Genomic DNA, 15,335 nt, shown 5'->3' with positions numbered 1-15,335 from the left:
AATTTCTATAGTACCTTTTGCCCAATGACTTTAAAAATAATGACTAGAAGCTTGAATCATATTTTTTTTTTTTAATCTTATTTTCTAAACATCTCCAAAAAATTAAATTTCATTTTCTTCATCTATATTGCTATTCATTGATTTTGTTCCTTGTACATTTGATATCATAGTAACTCCTATAGATTGTCATTTTTTTATTTTTTCAATAATAACTTCATGAAATTTAATCTTTACAATTCTTAGGATTTCACCAATTATAAATTCAAGCTTTCTACTTAAAATCCACATCTCCAATACCTTCTTTAAATTTGTAGTAGCTTCAATATCTAATTGTAATTTATAAGCAAGAGCCTTTTCTTTTTCTTTTATAAATTTCTTTTTCTTTGTAGAAATATTTTTTGTTGTCTCTTCATTCATGGGATTTTTTGTTGTTGTGGTTTTTTTCCTCTTAAAGTTCTTTTACATGGCATTTTGTTGTTTTCATCTCTCTTTCATTTTTCTACTATTAATCCTTCATGTTGATTCCTTGCAATATGAACATGTACCAATAATCCATATTCTAGATCATTCCACATAATAATTTGCTAAATATTATTACCACTACTTTTTAAATCATCTATTGAAAAAAAATTCTTTTTCAGCATAATTTATTATATTACACCATAAAGAACTAGATTCTTCTAAAAGTTCAAGATTTATGCTTAAAAATTTGCTTAGATTTGCTTCCATCCAATATATTGATGCTTCATTGCTTGAAATTTTAAATTCTTTTTTTATAAACATCTTGATTCTCTCCTTACCAATATTTGTTTCCAATTTTTCTCCACTCTCTTTTAAGTGTACCATACCATCTTATAAAAAACAACTCCTTTGCATAATGCCTCTATAAAATCTTCACATTTCTTTCTTGAATGATCCACGCTATCATATCACATGCACCTATGTACTACACCTTGTATTGGTCCTAACCTTTGATATTTTTGATGATTGACCCTTCTCTTTAAGTTTTGCAAATTTAATTTGTAAATCTCTCATACCTTGTATGATTTCATCAATTCCTATTTCTTCTTTCTTTAATATAACTTTTGAAGGTTGAATTATAGATGTTGGATGAATAATAAGCATTTTTACCTTAGATGCTTGCAATGTTCTTTAAATAACCACCTTATCCTTTTTTTCTTTTACTTTTTACAAGCAATTCTATTGTCTCTTCTACTTTCTTCCAATTTGTTGTCTACCTTCATTTTATCTTTATCTTCAAGCAAGATTTCCAATTTTTCTTGTAACGTTCTATTGACTCCTTGAAAAAAAACCTCCACTTTACTTGGATCTAATAATTTCCTCTCTTTCTTTGATAAACAAGAATATTACTTTTCAAACTCCTTTAATAATTTTGTTGCTAGAAGATCCTCCTTAGGCCTTTTAATCCATTCAAAAAATGACTTCTTTGTAACCTAATTACTATCTTCCAAGAAAAACTCATCCTTTAATGTTTGTGAAAATTTCTCCCATAAACCTCCAAAATATCTTATAAAGACTTCACTTGATTTCTTATCTCTGATGTAGTAGTTAATTCAAATAATTGAACCATCTTCTTCATTGAAACATACTTCAATTCCATTTCTTTTACATAATACCTTAAATATTTTATAATATCCTTCTTTTCAAATTCATCAGTGCTATCTACAACCACTTGTTATGCTTTGTTTATCATACCATCTTTGTAATCTTTAACTTTTTGTTATTGCATGAATACGAATAAAGCCTCAAATATGCTTGCAAAGTTGAGATAAAAATATATACCTTGTCTTCTACTTGTAGCTCCACTTTCAACTCTATTTGAAGTACCATCAAAAAGCCTTTCCTTCCATTTTCTTGCTTTCTTTTTCCATAGATTAAATAAACCAAAAACAATTCCAAATACCTTCTATTTCAAGCTTTTCATGTTGGATTCACCAAATATATTATATTACATGTGTTTTTGCTCTAAAATGCATTAGATACCTAGCAATTGAAAGAAATAGAAAATAATAGAATTGGATGTTGGACAACCTCCTACTCCAACCTGAATGCTGAACTTCTAATGCCAATATCTTCTTTTTTAACTATTGAATTGCTCTCAAATTTCACCCAAATGTTGGAAATTGAGTCTAATATTCATACAAAAATAATTCACTTTGATCCAATTGACAAATTTCTGAAGATCTTAGAAACACTTACTAACTTTCAAACTCCAATTTCTGAGATCTCAATCCACAAAAACCCTTATAAACTTCAATCTAACTATTCCATTGATCTCAAAATTTTCATACATATTTATAACTAACACACCAACACATTCTCCAAATTTTATTTGTACACTCACCACAAAACTTAAGAAACCTTCAAATTCTTAAATATATTTTTATTTTTAAAATCCTAATTCTACTAAGAACATAATTAATTTTGAAAATCCCTCAATATTTTAATATTGATTCAAAATACATGAAACTAATGCCTAAAAATCACTTTTGAAGTTTGCCCTCAAATTAAACTCTTTGATCTACAAAAAAACTCAAAGTCATCGTAGGTGTGTAGTTTTGTGCCTTAAGGTCTAATTTCAATCCAAGTTGACAACTAGTCTTCTTTGGATATCAATTCTTTACTTCTTGAAGTAAACTTTGCTAAAATCTACTCTTAACTCTTTCCTACACATGCCAATATTATTTAATTTCTCAATTTACTTTGATTTGTCTTATTTATGGTCCTACAAAGTAAATAGAAGTCCATTTTGTAAAAAGACAACATTAATATTTTTTAGTTTTACTATCTTTTTTATTATTATCTATACTTTTAAGATAATTAGCTATAATATTTTAAAATAAGATCTTCTATAATATAATGTTTTCTTCTCTCTTTGATTCATTAGCCATGTTACATGACAACAACAAGTATAAAGTTTATATTCTCTCTTCCAATGAGATATTATACAAGTTAAATGTGCACAACGTGAACTACAAACCTATTATATCAAACATAGTAAAGCTCTACTATCAAAGCAATTCCAATACAAAATAGTGAAACAATACGTTAACCTCAAAGCTCTCACATGCTTTCCTTTTTAAAAATAACTTAAAATAATATGTTAATTTCAATTAAAGTAATAATTAATCTCAATTTTAGTTCACTTTTGATGATTACTTTTGATAAAAAATAATGAGGTATACAACCACTCACAAAGGATTTTTATCTCTTCTTATTTGTTTCTTGAGTTATTTTATATAATAAATATATCTAAAAAATCTATTACTAATTAGTATTAAAAATATTTATTAAGAATATTTATAAAAAAAAAAAACATGTATGTAAATAAATTTTACTAGAGATAATTACAAATCAATCGTATAAAATTAAAAATATAAGCAATTAAAAAATTTATGCAAAACTTATGATATATATATATATATATATATATATATATATATATATATCATTAACAAGAATTAATAAAACTTATAAATAAGTAAAGGTTGGATGATGATACTTTGAAAAAGATTAAATTATATTTTCTAATCTATTATTTTATTACCAAATGTTATAATCCTATTATTTTTATAACTACAATCTTATGTTTCTAGTAACAATATGGCATAATATTAAGTCAAAAAAATTGATTAAATATATTTTACTAGAAGAAATATAAGTGAAATGTTGTATCAATTGTTTTGAAATAATTCATTATTAGACACTTTTTAACAATACTACATACTTATTAAAAAGTTGTCACCTCATCTTAACAACTTTCGGAGTATAACACATTCATGGAAGTTATGCTAGACTTGAAGTGTGAAAAGAGTTGCATCACGGCGGGGACGAAGCCGTCGAGCAGGCGCCGCGAGGAAAGCCTCGTCGCCATCGCGTGAGGCTTTGCGCAAATGGCGTCGCCGAAGCCTCGGATCCATTTCGCAGCACCCCAACTGATTGCTAGAGTAGGCTCGGAATTCCACACGCAAATGCCTTTGAATTTTGAACTCATTCCTTCATTGGATTCGAAACCGACAAGTCCTCACAAGTAACCAGCCTTTTTAGGTTCTGAAGCACCAAACCCGAAGACTCTTAAGTTACCGGCACTTGGGGTGGATTGCTTGCTCATCAGGGTGCCAACTTAGAGCCCTGAGCTAAGTCGTGAATATGAATGACTGATGCCATTTCGTTAACTCCTTGGCTTGTCAATTGTGGTGATATTTTAATGTTATTTTAGTCGAAAAAAAAATGATGTTCAAAATCGATATATATATATATTTTTTATTTATTTATTTATTTATTTATCGTGGGAATGGCAACGTTTACTTGGAATCTAGCTGTTGGTTTGTCGGTCTCCGTCCGATCAAACAGGTGGGGTCATACCAAAGTAGTGCGATTGTTACGGAGGGTAGGAGCACTGATGACCGAATATGCTGTGGCTAATCCTCACGCGTTCCGGACGCGGTGCTTCTGACTCGCGGAGCTTTGTCTGCCATTGCGCAATACCCAGGCCGTGACTTCATGGTCTGGAGCTAATGGTATATGAACGGCGCCGGAGTTTGAAATCTGCAGGTTGAAATTGAAGCTTGTTAGCGCTGTGTCTGTGCAAGTCGATTGCAATTGTTTCCGTGAGTGACGTTTGATATTGAGGCTGAAGTGGGTGTTGCGGGCTGTCGTAGAAGTAAATTTAAGTATTGCTGAGGCATGGCGGATAGGAAATTGGAAGTTCTGCTGAAATCCGCGACCGACTTGAAGAAAGTGAACAAGACCAAGATGCACGCGTACGCCGTGGCATGGGTTGATCCCATCATTCGAGTGCCAGGTCCCGTCGACAGGATTAACGGCAGCAACCCTGTGTGGGAAACCCCCATCACCTTGACGCTCAAGGGACGCTCGCTAGGCCAAAGCTCAAAACTTAACATCGAATTGCTGGGTCTAGGATTCGTGTCCACCAAGCCCATTGGAAGCGTGGTTGTTGATCTTGCTGAGATTCTGCAACAAGGAGCTTCGGGTGCGGCTGTCAAGAAAGAGTATGTGAATTATCCGGTACGTTGCCGTTTCTCTTAAACTGATTTCCACTTAAATGTGGAAACTCAACCAAAATGTTCGATGGTCTTGAAAGGCTGTCGGGATATCTGTCAAACTACAGGCTGGAGAAAATATTGTACAGAACAAAAGATTTGATTGTACTCCAGGGTCATTCCGCAAAGAATATAATGTTACTAGGGCCTCTTAGTTCCCCAGAGTTAAAGCCGAACATGAAAAGTGTGTGAAAGATTAAGATCATTAACGAGATGATGGTGTTGAGGCATTTTTTCTTTTTTCTCTTTTAAAGTTCATCTGACGTGGTTACTTTGGGTTCAGGTTTTCCTGCCATCTGGTGCATCACACGGAAGTATTAGCTTTGATCTTCGTTTGAAGGAGTGCCGGTCCATGCTTGCTGCCCAAGTTGCACAAGGTAACGAAGACACGTCAAACTTCTAGACACAAAAATTGATTTCGGAAACATCGAACATGATTATCGAAACTTCTGTGTTCTGTAAATTAACCACGACAGCCAAGTGAAGCGAAACTGGGGAAGGACGACGTCAAGTCTCTGAAAGTGCTTACAATTGTAGAAAATTTATTTACCCCCTCAACCATGTATCAAAACATTTGTAATATCTGATTGTAGTCTTTAGTATCCATCAATCAGAACAACCTCGGATAAGGAATTGAATTCGAAACATTACTTAAAACAACCCAGGAATCCCTACTCCTACGCATCATTCATCATGAGCGAAAAAAAATTGTATATCCTCAACAATGACTAGAGAACCAAACCTCGAAGTTATCATGGCCTTAGTGGATAGGTCATATCTTACGGCGATGACATTATTTGTTCCATACTAAAGAGCACACTTGGAGCACGTCTCTGTGTGTCATTCATTTACATTCAATCATAAATCATGAGAAATTCAGCACCTGTTGCACTTTTCAATACAAAAGGCACTCATTCATTAAGGTGAATAGCATCGAGTAAATGCAAACTATATTTCTTGAGTTGTACAAGTGGTCACATGCTTTTGAATTATCCAATCCAGCGATGAACTCCTATCTGTGTAGTAATCGGTCTTTACATTCGTGCAACAAATACACTCTCACTGTGGCTGGAAGCTCTTTGCCGCCTTCACCCATGACTCATAGTCTGCACCCGCAAAGGACACGATCTTCTTCCAAGATGCCCGGCTCAATATCGCACCCCACCATGCTGCAACCCGCGGCCGTGAGCTCAACAGCTCCCGCTTCCCCAACACGTTGAAGTACAGGTTGCTCAAAGGCAAATGCCCAAGGTCCGCAATGCTCACGAAGTCCCCTGCCAAGTACTGATGCTTCGTTAGCTGCGCTTCGTACACGTCCAGCACTTTGTTCAGCTTTTCTGTGGCGTCCTCCACGGCCTTCTGGTCCGTTGCAATTTTGAACAGCCCTGGCCCGTAGATGAGCTCCTTCACAAGGGTTCGCATGAGTGCGCTGAACGTGCCGCTCTCAACCTCCATCCACTGCTCCACTAGCGCCCGCTCCGCTTTGGTCGACCCATACAGCTTAGGAGTTCCCTGAGCTTCGTACTTGTCGGCAATGTATCGCATTATTGCGCCAGACTCTGTGCAAACCAACTCGCCATTCATCAGACCCAACACTTGCAAACTAGGTGTCCACCCCGCCAGCTGCTCGCTACCGCTCATGCACCTGGCCCAGCAATCGCTTGCCGTAACTGTTGCCGCAATGCAAACCAACAAACAACCCATACTTGAAAGCAAAGCCAAGCCAAGCAACACACACAGCTACAGCGCGTACCGAACAATTTGAGGTCCTCGTCCTCCAGGAGTGGAACCAGTCCGAACGGCTGCAGGACACGCCCAACCCACGGTGGGTGTGAGTACCTCAGTGGGAACGTATCTTGCAACATCCCAAAAAACAAATAGCCACGAGTGCACAAATCATGCTGGCAGCAATCCAGAATAAAAAATATGGAAAAAAAAAAAAAAAAAAAGAAAAAAAAAAAAGAAAGAGAGTGGAGGCTACTTACCTGCAAAGTCATGTACTCAGGTTTCTTGTGCTCTCCAAGCAAGATGCTGGTGCTGATCAGCTCAAAGTCCACTTCCTTCTCCAGCATCACCACGATCGCCCTTGCGGTGGCGCTGGAATAGTACGTCCCATACAGCTTGGTGGCCATTGTTCTTCACCTGCACGAAACGAGTTACCTAACCTACATCGACAACGCACCACTTTGTCAGCCACAAAGACCACAATGAGAGATACATCCACACTGATGCAACGAAAGGCCTCAATGGTTCAGTCCAGCGAATACAACAACTCAAGCAACGGCATCAGCACACATGTAACAACAACCAGCAGAATGAGACATGAGATGGTTGGGAAGAGTGCTAAACGGTGAGAGACGCGGCACCTAGTGGTGGTGTGCAGCAATCAAGGCTGATGGTTTCACTAGAAATGCTTTGTAGGCAGGACTCAAATCGACAAGCTTAAGTTGTTGCAGTGTCTGTCCCTCCAAACTCCATCGACATTTGTAGACATGGCGCCGTCGAGTTCCGGGTGTGCATGGATTCCACGTTAGTTTCTGATTTCATGGATTCGTTCCAGTTTTCCTGGAACTAATTGTGAGAGCGTTGGAATTCTGTTTTCTTGTATGGCCATTTATTGATTTTTTTGATTCTGTCATCTTCAATTTAAGACTTCTGATTCTATCAATCTTAGAGACTTTTTTGGTAAAATAATCGACTTTTGTTTCTTTTTATTACTTTATGTTTTTCTCAGTTATTACTTCTTCTATTTGTAGTTTTTCAATGTATTTAGGTTGATCTTATGGTATCATTTAGTTTTTTAAATTTACATGTGATGTTAGATTATTTGGGGTGTCTTATTGTGCCTTTCAAAGTATCTTTTTATTCCTTCATCTTTTGAGCAATTCTTTATATTATCTAAATTTTTGCAAATTCTGTCAAGGAATCTAAATATTTTTTCTAGCCTAGTGAAAAAAATACCTTTTTTTAATCTACCTGTATTGTGATTTTTTAATACATATATATAACTTGAGAAATTTATAAGAAATAAAAACATTGTATAAAGTGACTTTAGTTGCCTAAACTGTTTTGGGTTAATATGTGATTCCTCTAACAAATAATCTAATAATGTTGTATTCTTCCAAATTTTATAGGAATATTTTCTTTTTTCTTGTGAAAGGCCTTTTTTGATGACATTATAATTGTCTTAACATTCAAAGGCTTTGATTTCAATTTTTTTATTGTTTTAGAAAAATAAATTACTACTAAATATATATTATATTAAAATTATATATTTAAATTTTTATTTATATAAATTTTATATTAATATATCATAAAACTTATTATTTATTATATATTAGCAAAAAAATAATTAATTTTAAATCCATCTACCAATTTGAAAAAAAAAATCAAATACTTATCATATTGGATTACAATTAATAAAGTCTATAGATGTTTAAAGCATATACTATAGTTATATCTAAAAAACCTCTAAGTACACATTTCAATGAAGTCCATGATATCTTCATGTTTAATGATGTTTTATATTTCTTATTAAATATTTAATATGAAAAAATATTAATATACAAGTTTTTTTTATTCTTATCTAATTTATATTAATAACATTTCTTAGACTTACTTTTAATATTAAAATAAAATATTAGCATAATAAAAACCACATTTAGGCTTGAACTTTGATTTAATTCTTATATACATTTACTATAACAACTTATAGTTCTTAGCATTAATATATCTTCATAAAATTATAAACAATGCAAATAAGTTTTTAATATAAAGATATTATTATAATTAGTGATTCTTGAATATATATAATAAAAAAATAAAAATAAATAAAAAAGAGTTGATAAAGCCACATTCACCCTTCTTACCTCATGATCTATTTTGTTGTCATGGACATACATATTTATTCTAATATTTACTTATATGATTAAGTAGAAGAAGATAAAAGTAGATTTATTTCATAATATTTTTTAGAAAAGCTTCATAGATGCTGCTTTGACTTTACATATATTTATAATTCATTAATAAGCTAGAAACTTGGTCAACAAGATAACCTATTAAGGACAAGAACTCGATGAAAAAGTAATTCAGACAAGTGAGCCTTCACTCAAAGAAAGGTAACAAAATATAAATAAACAAGTATGTATATTGAAAGAGAAACTAGAATGGTTATTGCCAAAAGACAAGAAAACTAGAGACCCTTGAAACTAGGCTAGTAGCAAGAAAGGAATTGACAAGAATGAAGAAGGCTTCACTCTTGTCTCTATATATACTATCTAACTAGGGGCTACGTGGCGACGTTCTATAGGATCTCCAATATGTGTTGACTTTAAAGGACACATGCCTTGACTTACAAGGCAAGTTTTTCTATGTGTGGACCACATAGTTAGCTTGATCTTCAAGCTAACAACATGTGTGGCACATGGCCAACTTATTGACCACGTTTCTAATCCAAAAGGTCAACTAAAGACACCTATGAAGTCAAAGCAATGTCTATGAAGCTTCTAAAAAGCTTCCATATTAAATACTATAGAATTAACTTACTTTTATCTATTTGTATATGTAATTACTAGCTTACATGAATATGTCCGTGACATTACCTGCCCTTATAGGGACAAGTTCCACGAGGAGTGATCATCATATGTTGAAGAAATCTATGATGCAACGAATTGTATATGCCACATACTCTGATCTTTGTTCTCTTCGAAGATGATTGATAGGGCCTCTCAACCATCGGTAGTGTCCCATACCAGGGCAGGAAGACCACTTAGTTATTTGATCATTGTTGAGGCCTTCATAACTTCCTTCAAATAAAACATTTGGAACACCATCAGGAGTTGTTCCTACCTCTAGCAAAATCACCAAACATCAAAAGTCCCTTCCCAAATCATGATACCAAACACATTGTATCTCGCCATCTATTTGAGGAAGAACATGTCGTTCTTGAAGATCTTCATCTCGATTGCGCGGTCTTGAAGGTTGTGACAATCATAATCTCTCGTTCGACAGGTCAACAAATGAAGGCTCCTAAGTCGAATCCACTAATTATTGGTTCTCCATCTCTTGAACGTCACAACTACAAAGAAGCTACGAACAAGAATTGAAAGTAGAATGTTATCTTACCTAGATGTTGTTTCTTTTATAAAGAAGATTTTTATTTTGATTTTGATAGATGTCATCGATGAAAAGCCTCCATCGCCTTTGGTGCATTTGCAAGATTCTTTATTGGCTATCATGTATAATCACTAATACCATATCCGTGTCAATGGATAAGATATTCCAATTTATTTCAGCGCCGCCTTGAATCTAAGACTTCTTCTACTTCAAACTCTTCATTATTGTCCACTTCTATAGGAGGAGGTGGAGCTTGTCATCTTTTTTGTATGTCCACTATCTTGTATGGTTCAAGAAGAGACACGTGAAATATTAGATGGATTTTTATTGACTCCGATAGATGTAAACGATATGCAATTGAATTGATTTGTGCAGAAATAGAAAATGGTCCAAGCCTTCGATAGTCCAACTTATCACAAGGATGAGTGGTCTTGATATTGCGACGAAGTAGCCATACCTTATCACCCAAGAGGAATGGTGGTTGTTCCTTTTTATAGACATCTGCATTGACATTTTGTTGTTCTTGAGCCTCTTTTAACTGCACCTTCATCGTTGCATGTAGCTTTGATAAATGAATCGCCAAATCTTTTGCAACAGGATTATCAACTTTTGAAAAGTCAAAAGTATCAAGTCATGGATGATAACCATAATTAGCAAAGAAAGATATTTGTTTTGTAGAAGAATGTATCGTGTTATTATAAGCAAACTCAACCAATGGCAAAAGAGTTGTCCAATCATCTTGTTGGTAGTTAATGGTACATCTTAAATATTGCTCCAAAACTTGATTAACATGCTCCGTTTGTCCATTAGTTTGAGGATGGAATGCCGAAGATAGTTTTATATCCACTTTTAGAATCTTGAAAAGAGTCTGCCAAAATCTTGATACAAATTGAGTTCCCCTATTTGATATAATATCCTTGGGTAATCCATGATAGTGATAGATATTATCAAGAAAGAGCTTAGCTGTTTCTTCACTTGTGATAGATTTTGTACATGGTACAAAATATGCCATCTTGGTAAAACGATCTACTATCATGAATATAGAGTCATAAGAACTTGAGATTGGAAGATCTGTGATGAAGTCCATAGAAACAGAAGACCATGGTTGTTCTGGAATGGATAATGGCTGAAGAAGTCCGTAAGGTCGATGACGAGGAGTTTTTGATCTCGAGCAAACATCACAAGATTGTACAAAATCTTTGACTGCTTTTCATATTTGTGGCCATCAAAAATCTTTGGATATTAGTTCCAAAGTTTTATTATACCGAAAATGTCATGTTGTTGGGAAGTCGTGACGAGGTTGAAGAACACGTAAACATGCTTCTCCTTCTGGAACATATAAGGGTCCTTTGAAATAGAGTAGGTTGTTCTTGAACTCGAATTTAAAGGAATCATGAGATTTAGAAGAATTGTTCTTGATATCATGAACAAGAGGGTCTAAAGACATACTTAACTGGACTTGCTTGAAAAAAGTTAAATCAACAGTCAATGTTGATTTTATTACTCGAAGATGAAATTGCTCCAGCTTCAAGAGAACCATTCTTTGTTATTCAAAAGCTACATCTCCTTCTTTTGGTGCAAGATAAGAACGACTAGACAAGGCATTGGACAAACCTTATTGTTTTCCTGGCCAATAAGTGATGATGAACTCGAATTTTGATAAAGACATGCTCTAATGAGCTTAACGACGATTTAATACGCGTGTTGACATGAAATACTTGAGGTTCTTGTGATCCGTATGCATGGTGACTAGACTAGAAGCGCCTTCTAGATAATGATGCCATTCTTAAAAAGAATCCATAATTGCAAGAAGTTCTTTGTCGTGGATCTCATAATTGATTTCTGCTGCTGAGAATTTTCTTGAATGAAAGGCTACTGGATGAAGTTTGTCATCTATTCCCATTTGTGATAAAACTGCACCTAGAGCAAAGTCTGATGCATCTATTTCTATAAAGAATGCTTTGGAAAATTCAACATGATACAAGATTGGTGCAGAAACAAACGTTGTCTTCAAAGATTCAAAAGCAACTTCCGCTTCTTCATTCCATTGGAGTTTGTCTTTACAAGTCAAGCATGTAAGTGGAGCTGCAACTTGAGAGAAGTCCTTGATGAAGATCCGATAGTAGTTGGCAAATTCCAAAAAGCATTGGACATCTCTTACCGTTTTTGGAATCTTTCAATCTATAATAGTTTGAACTTTCTTAGGATCCATCATAAGTCCATCATTTGAAATGATGTAACCTAAGAAATCGACTTAAGTAGTGTAGAATACACACTTTTCTATCTTGGCATAGAGTCATGCATCTCTTAATTTTTGTAACACACGACGAACATGAAGTTCATATTCTTCTGGATTCTTAGAATAGATCAAGATGTCGTCTAGATAACAAACTACAAAATCTTCCAAAAACTCTCAAAAAACATCATTCATTAGATGTTGAAAAGCTGTTGGTGCATTTGTAAGTCCAAAAGGCATGACGTTGTATTCAAAATGTCTATACCTAGTTCAAAACGCAGTCTTCCATTCATCTCCTTCTTTGATGCGTACTAGATTGTATGCTCTCCGGAGATCTATTTTTATATAGATCTTAGCTTGATTGAGTTGATCAAGAAGTCCAGATATTAAAGGTAGTGGATACCTGTTGTTGATGGTAATCTTATTGAGTCCTGGATAATCAACATACATTCGTAATGATCTATCTTTTTTCTTCACAAATAGAATTAGAGCTCTTGCCGGAGATTTAGAATGGCGTATGAAATTCTTGGCTAGATTTTCTTCAATATATTCCTTGAGTTCAGTCAACTCATTTTGTGATAAACTGTAGATTGGTCCGAATGGCGGTTGTGCTCTTTCTTAAAGATCAATTGAACAATCATAGGAACGATGTTCCGGGAGTGTATCCGCATTCTTTTTTTCGAATACATCTTAAAATTCTTGATATTGGCTTGGAATGCCACTTGAAGTCTTTCCACCAGTAGAAACAGGTGTGGCATAAATAATATATGGTGATTCTTTCATAGCAGCATGCAAGAAAGCTTTTGCACCTATAAATACGGGTTTAATTGAACTGGACTTATGACTCTCTACTTGATTAATTACACTGTTAGTTATACTTTTAGAGAAAGAAAGAGTTCGAGAAATCTAATCTATTTGAGGGTTGTATTTTTCTAACCACAATAAACCTAAAATTACTGGATTAGAGGGAGATCTAATGATATTAAATACTACAAAGCTATTATGACCATTGATTATTACTTCTATAGGAAGGGTTTCATGAGTAATATCTCTAGAAGACAATGGACGACCATCTATGACTTCTACATGAACAGGTTTAGTTTTCTTTACTAAAGATATGCTATGTCTTTTAGTAAATTCTTCATCTAAAAAACATGCCGAGGCTCCTGAATCTAACAAGGCAGAGGCTTTGTAATATTTAGGTCCTAAAATAATATTTAATGTAAAACAAGGAGAGGGCTCTAAGGTGAGAATAGGACCTTTACTAGATGTTGTGCAAGGTTCGAGCTGCACAGTCCCTATTGTAACTGGACAAACTCGTTTTCTGACATATTGTCTTCTTTCACAACTATACTCCTCATTTTGTGATTGCATCATTTCTTTGGACAATGTTGAGCAGTGTGCTTTCATTCTCTACAATGTAAACATAATCCTTCTTGACGACGACGAGTCTTTTCTTGCTTAGTAAGAGGTTTGAAACGTACTACATCAATTTGCATATCCTCTAGTTCTGAATGTATGTGCTGAAGAGGTGATGGTGTTGCCATTGAATTATAATAACATTGAGGTCTACTTATATGATTCTCAGATCGAAATTCAAAAAGGCGATTGTTGCACTTGATAGCAAAGTCAATTGCTTGACTCAATGTTTGAGGATCAGGTAAGTTGAGCATTAATTATTTTACCTCATATTGTAATCCATAGAAAAATTGGCTAATAATTGCAGCATCATTCCACTTGATATCAATTGCAAGTTGTCAGAATTGTGAAGTATACAACATTATTGATCGATTATCTTGTCGTAAAATATGGATCTTATTGATTGCAACACAAATTACATCATGTTTTCCATACATGGATCAAAACTCCGCCAAAAAAGCCTCTAGATTATCCAATATTGGATCTCGTCGTTCAAGAAAAGATGAAAACCATGATAGTGCTGAACCTGAAAGAAGTGTATCAATGAATCTAACTTGCGATCTTGGAATTGGATAGCTTTGGGATTGAAGTTCAATCACAAGTTATACTTGATTGATAAATCCTCAAAACTTGGATCTGGTGCCATCAAACTTCTCGGATAGGGCAATTCTTGGTTGTCTAATACTGGAAGGGCATTCCAATATAGGAGAAAAGACATGGTTTGGTGCAGATGTTGAAGCAGCTCCAACCATTTCTATATCTTCACTTCCTGCCAATCTTGTTGGTCCTTGTAGTGGTAAATTAAGTTGATGCATCGCAAGCATTACCTCCCTCAATTGCTCTTGCATTTGTGCCATTGCATTCTTTATTTCAACAAGTTCTGCCATGATAACACTTAGAAAAGAGAAGATGTCTAATATCGCTCAAGACAAATAGAAGAGAGGACTTGAGAACAAAGAAAATACTAAGGACAGTATCAGTTTAGAAGAGGGTAATCTGTAACTTCTAGTATGCTTATATCTTATCAAAAAAAAGGGGTAATCCACTCTTAATCAAGATTAGACAAAAGTGTGATATTGTAGGTGTACTCTTGTCAATCTGTCAATGACAAGAACTTGATGAAAAAGCAATTCAGACAAGTGAGCCTTCACTCAAAGAAAGGTAACAAAATATAAATAAACAAGTATGTATATTGAAAGAGAAATTGGAATAGCTATTGCCAAAAGACAAGAAAACTAGAGACCCTTGAAACTAGACTCGAAGCAAGAAAGGAATTGACAAGAATGAAGAAGGCTTCACTCTTGTCTCTATATATACTATCTAACTAGGGGCTACGTGGCAACGTTCTATAGGACCTCCAATATGTGTTGACTTTGTAGGACACATGCCTTGACTTACAAGGTAAGTTTTTCTACGTGTGGGCCACATAGTTAGCTTGATCTTCAAGCTAACAACATGTGTGGCACATGGCCAACTTGATG

The 15,335-nt window shown here is 34.5% G+C and overlaps 2 protein-coding genes across 3 annotated transcripts; one reads left to right on the top strand and one right to left on the bottom strand.

Annotated features, from left to right (window-relative positions):
* The first annotated feature begins 4,583 nt into the window (after positions 1-4,583).
* Positions 4,584-6,012, top strand: LOC112284437 (uncharacterized). Its single transcript, XM_024524221.3, has 2 exons — positions 4,584-5,049; positions 5,368-6,012. The coding sequence occupies exons 1-2, from the start codon at positions 4,708-4,710 to the stop codon at positions 5,485-5,487; spliced, it is 462 nt and encodes a 153-aa protein (XP_024379989.1). The 5' UTR covers positions 4,584-4,707; the 3' UTR covers positions 5,488-6,012.
* Positions 6,003-7,559, bottom strand: LOC112284977 (glutathione S-transferase F10). Of its 2 annotated transcripts, none has more exons than XM_073535129.1 (4): positions 7,451-7,559; positions 7,070-7,249; positions 6,838-6,886; positions 6,003-6,643 (listed from the first exon to the last, which is right to left on the bottom strand). In XM_073535129.1, the coding sequence occupies exons 2-4, from the start codon at positions 7,214-7,216 to the stop codon at positions 6,144-6,146; spliced, it is 696 nt and encodes a 231-aa protein (XP_073391230.1). In that variant the 5' UTR covers positions 7,217-7,249; positions 7,451-7,559; the 3' UTR covers positions 6,003-6,143. The 2 variants fall into 2 exon arrangements, with proteins under 2 accessions (XP_073391230.1, XP_073391231.1); XM_073535130.1 differs by having other exon boundaries at positions 7,070-7,244; positions 7,451-7,541.
* Between the last annotated feature and the right edge of the window lie 7,776 nt (positions 7,560-15,335).

Source organism: Physcomitrium patens, chromosome 7, assembly GCF_059467195.1.
Source record: "Physcomitrium patens ecotype Gransden chromosome 7, ASM5946719v1, whole genome shotgun sequence".
In the NCBI taxonomy this organism is placed as follows: Eukaryota; Viridiplantae; Streptophyta; class Bryopsida; order Funariales; family Funariaceae; genus Physcomitrium; species Physcomitrium patens.
This window is presented reverse-complemented; position numbering and strand designations above follow the sequence as displayed.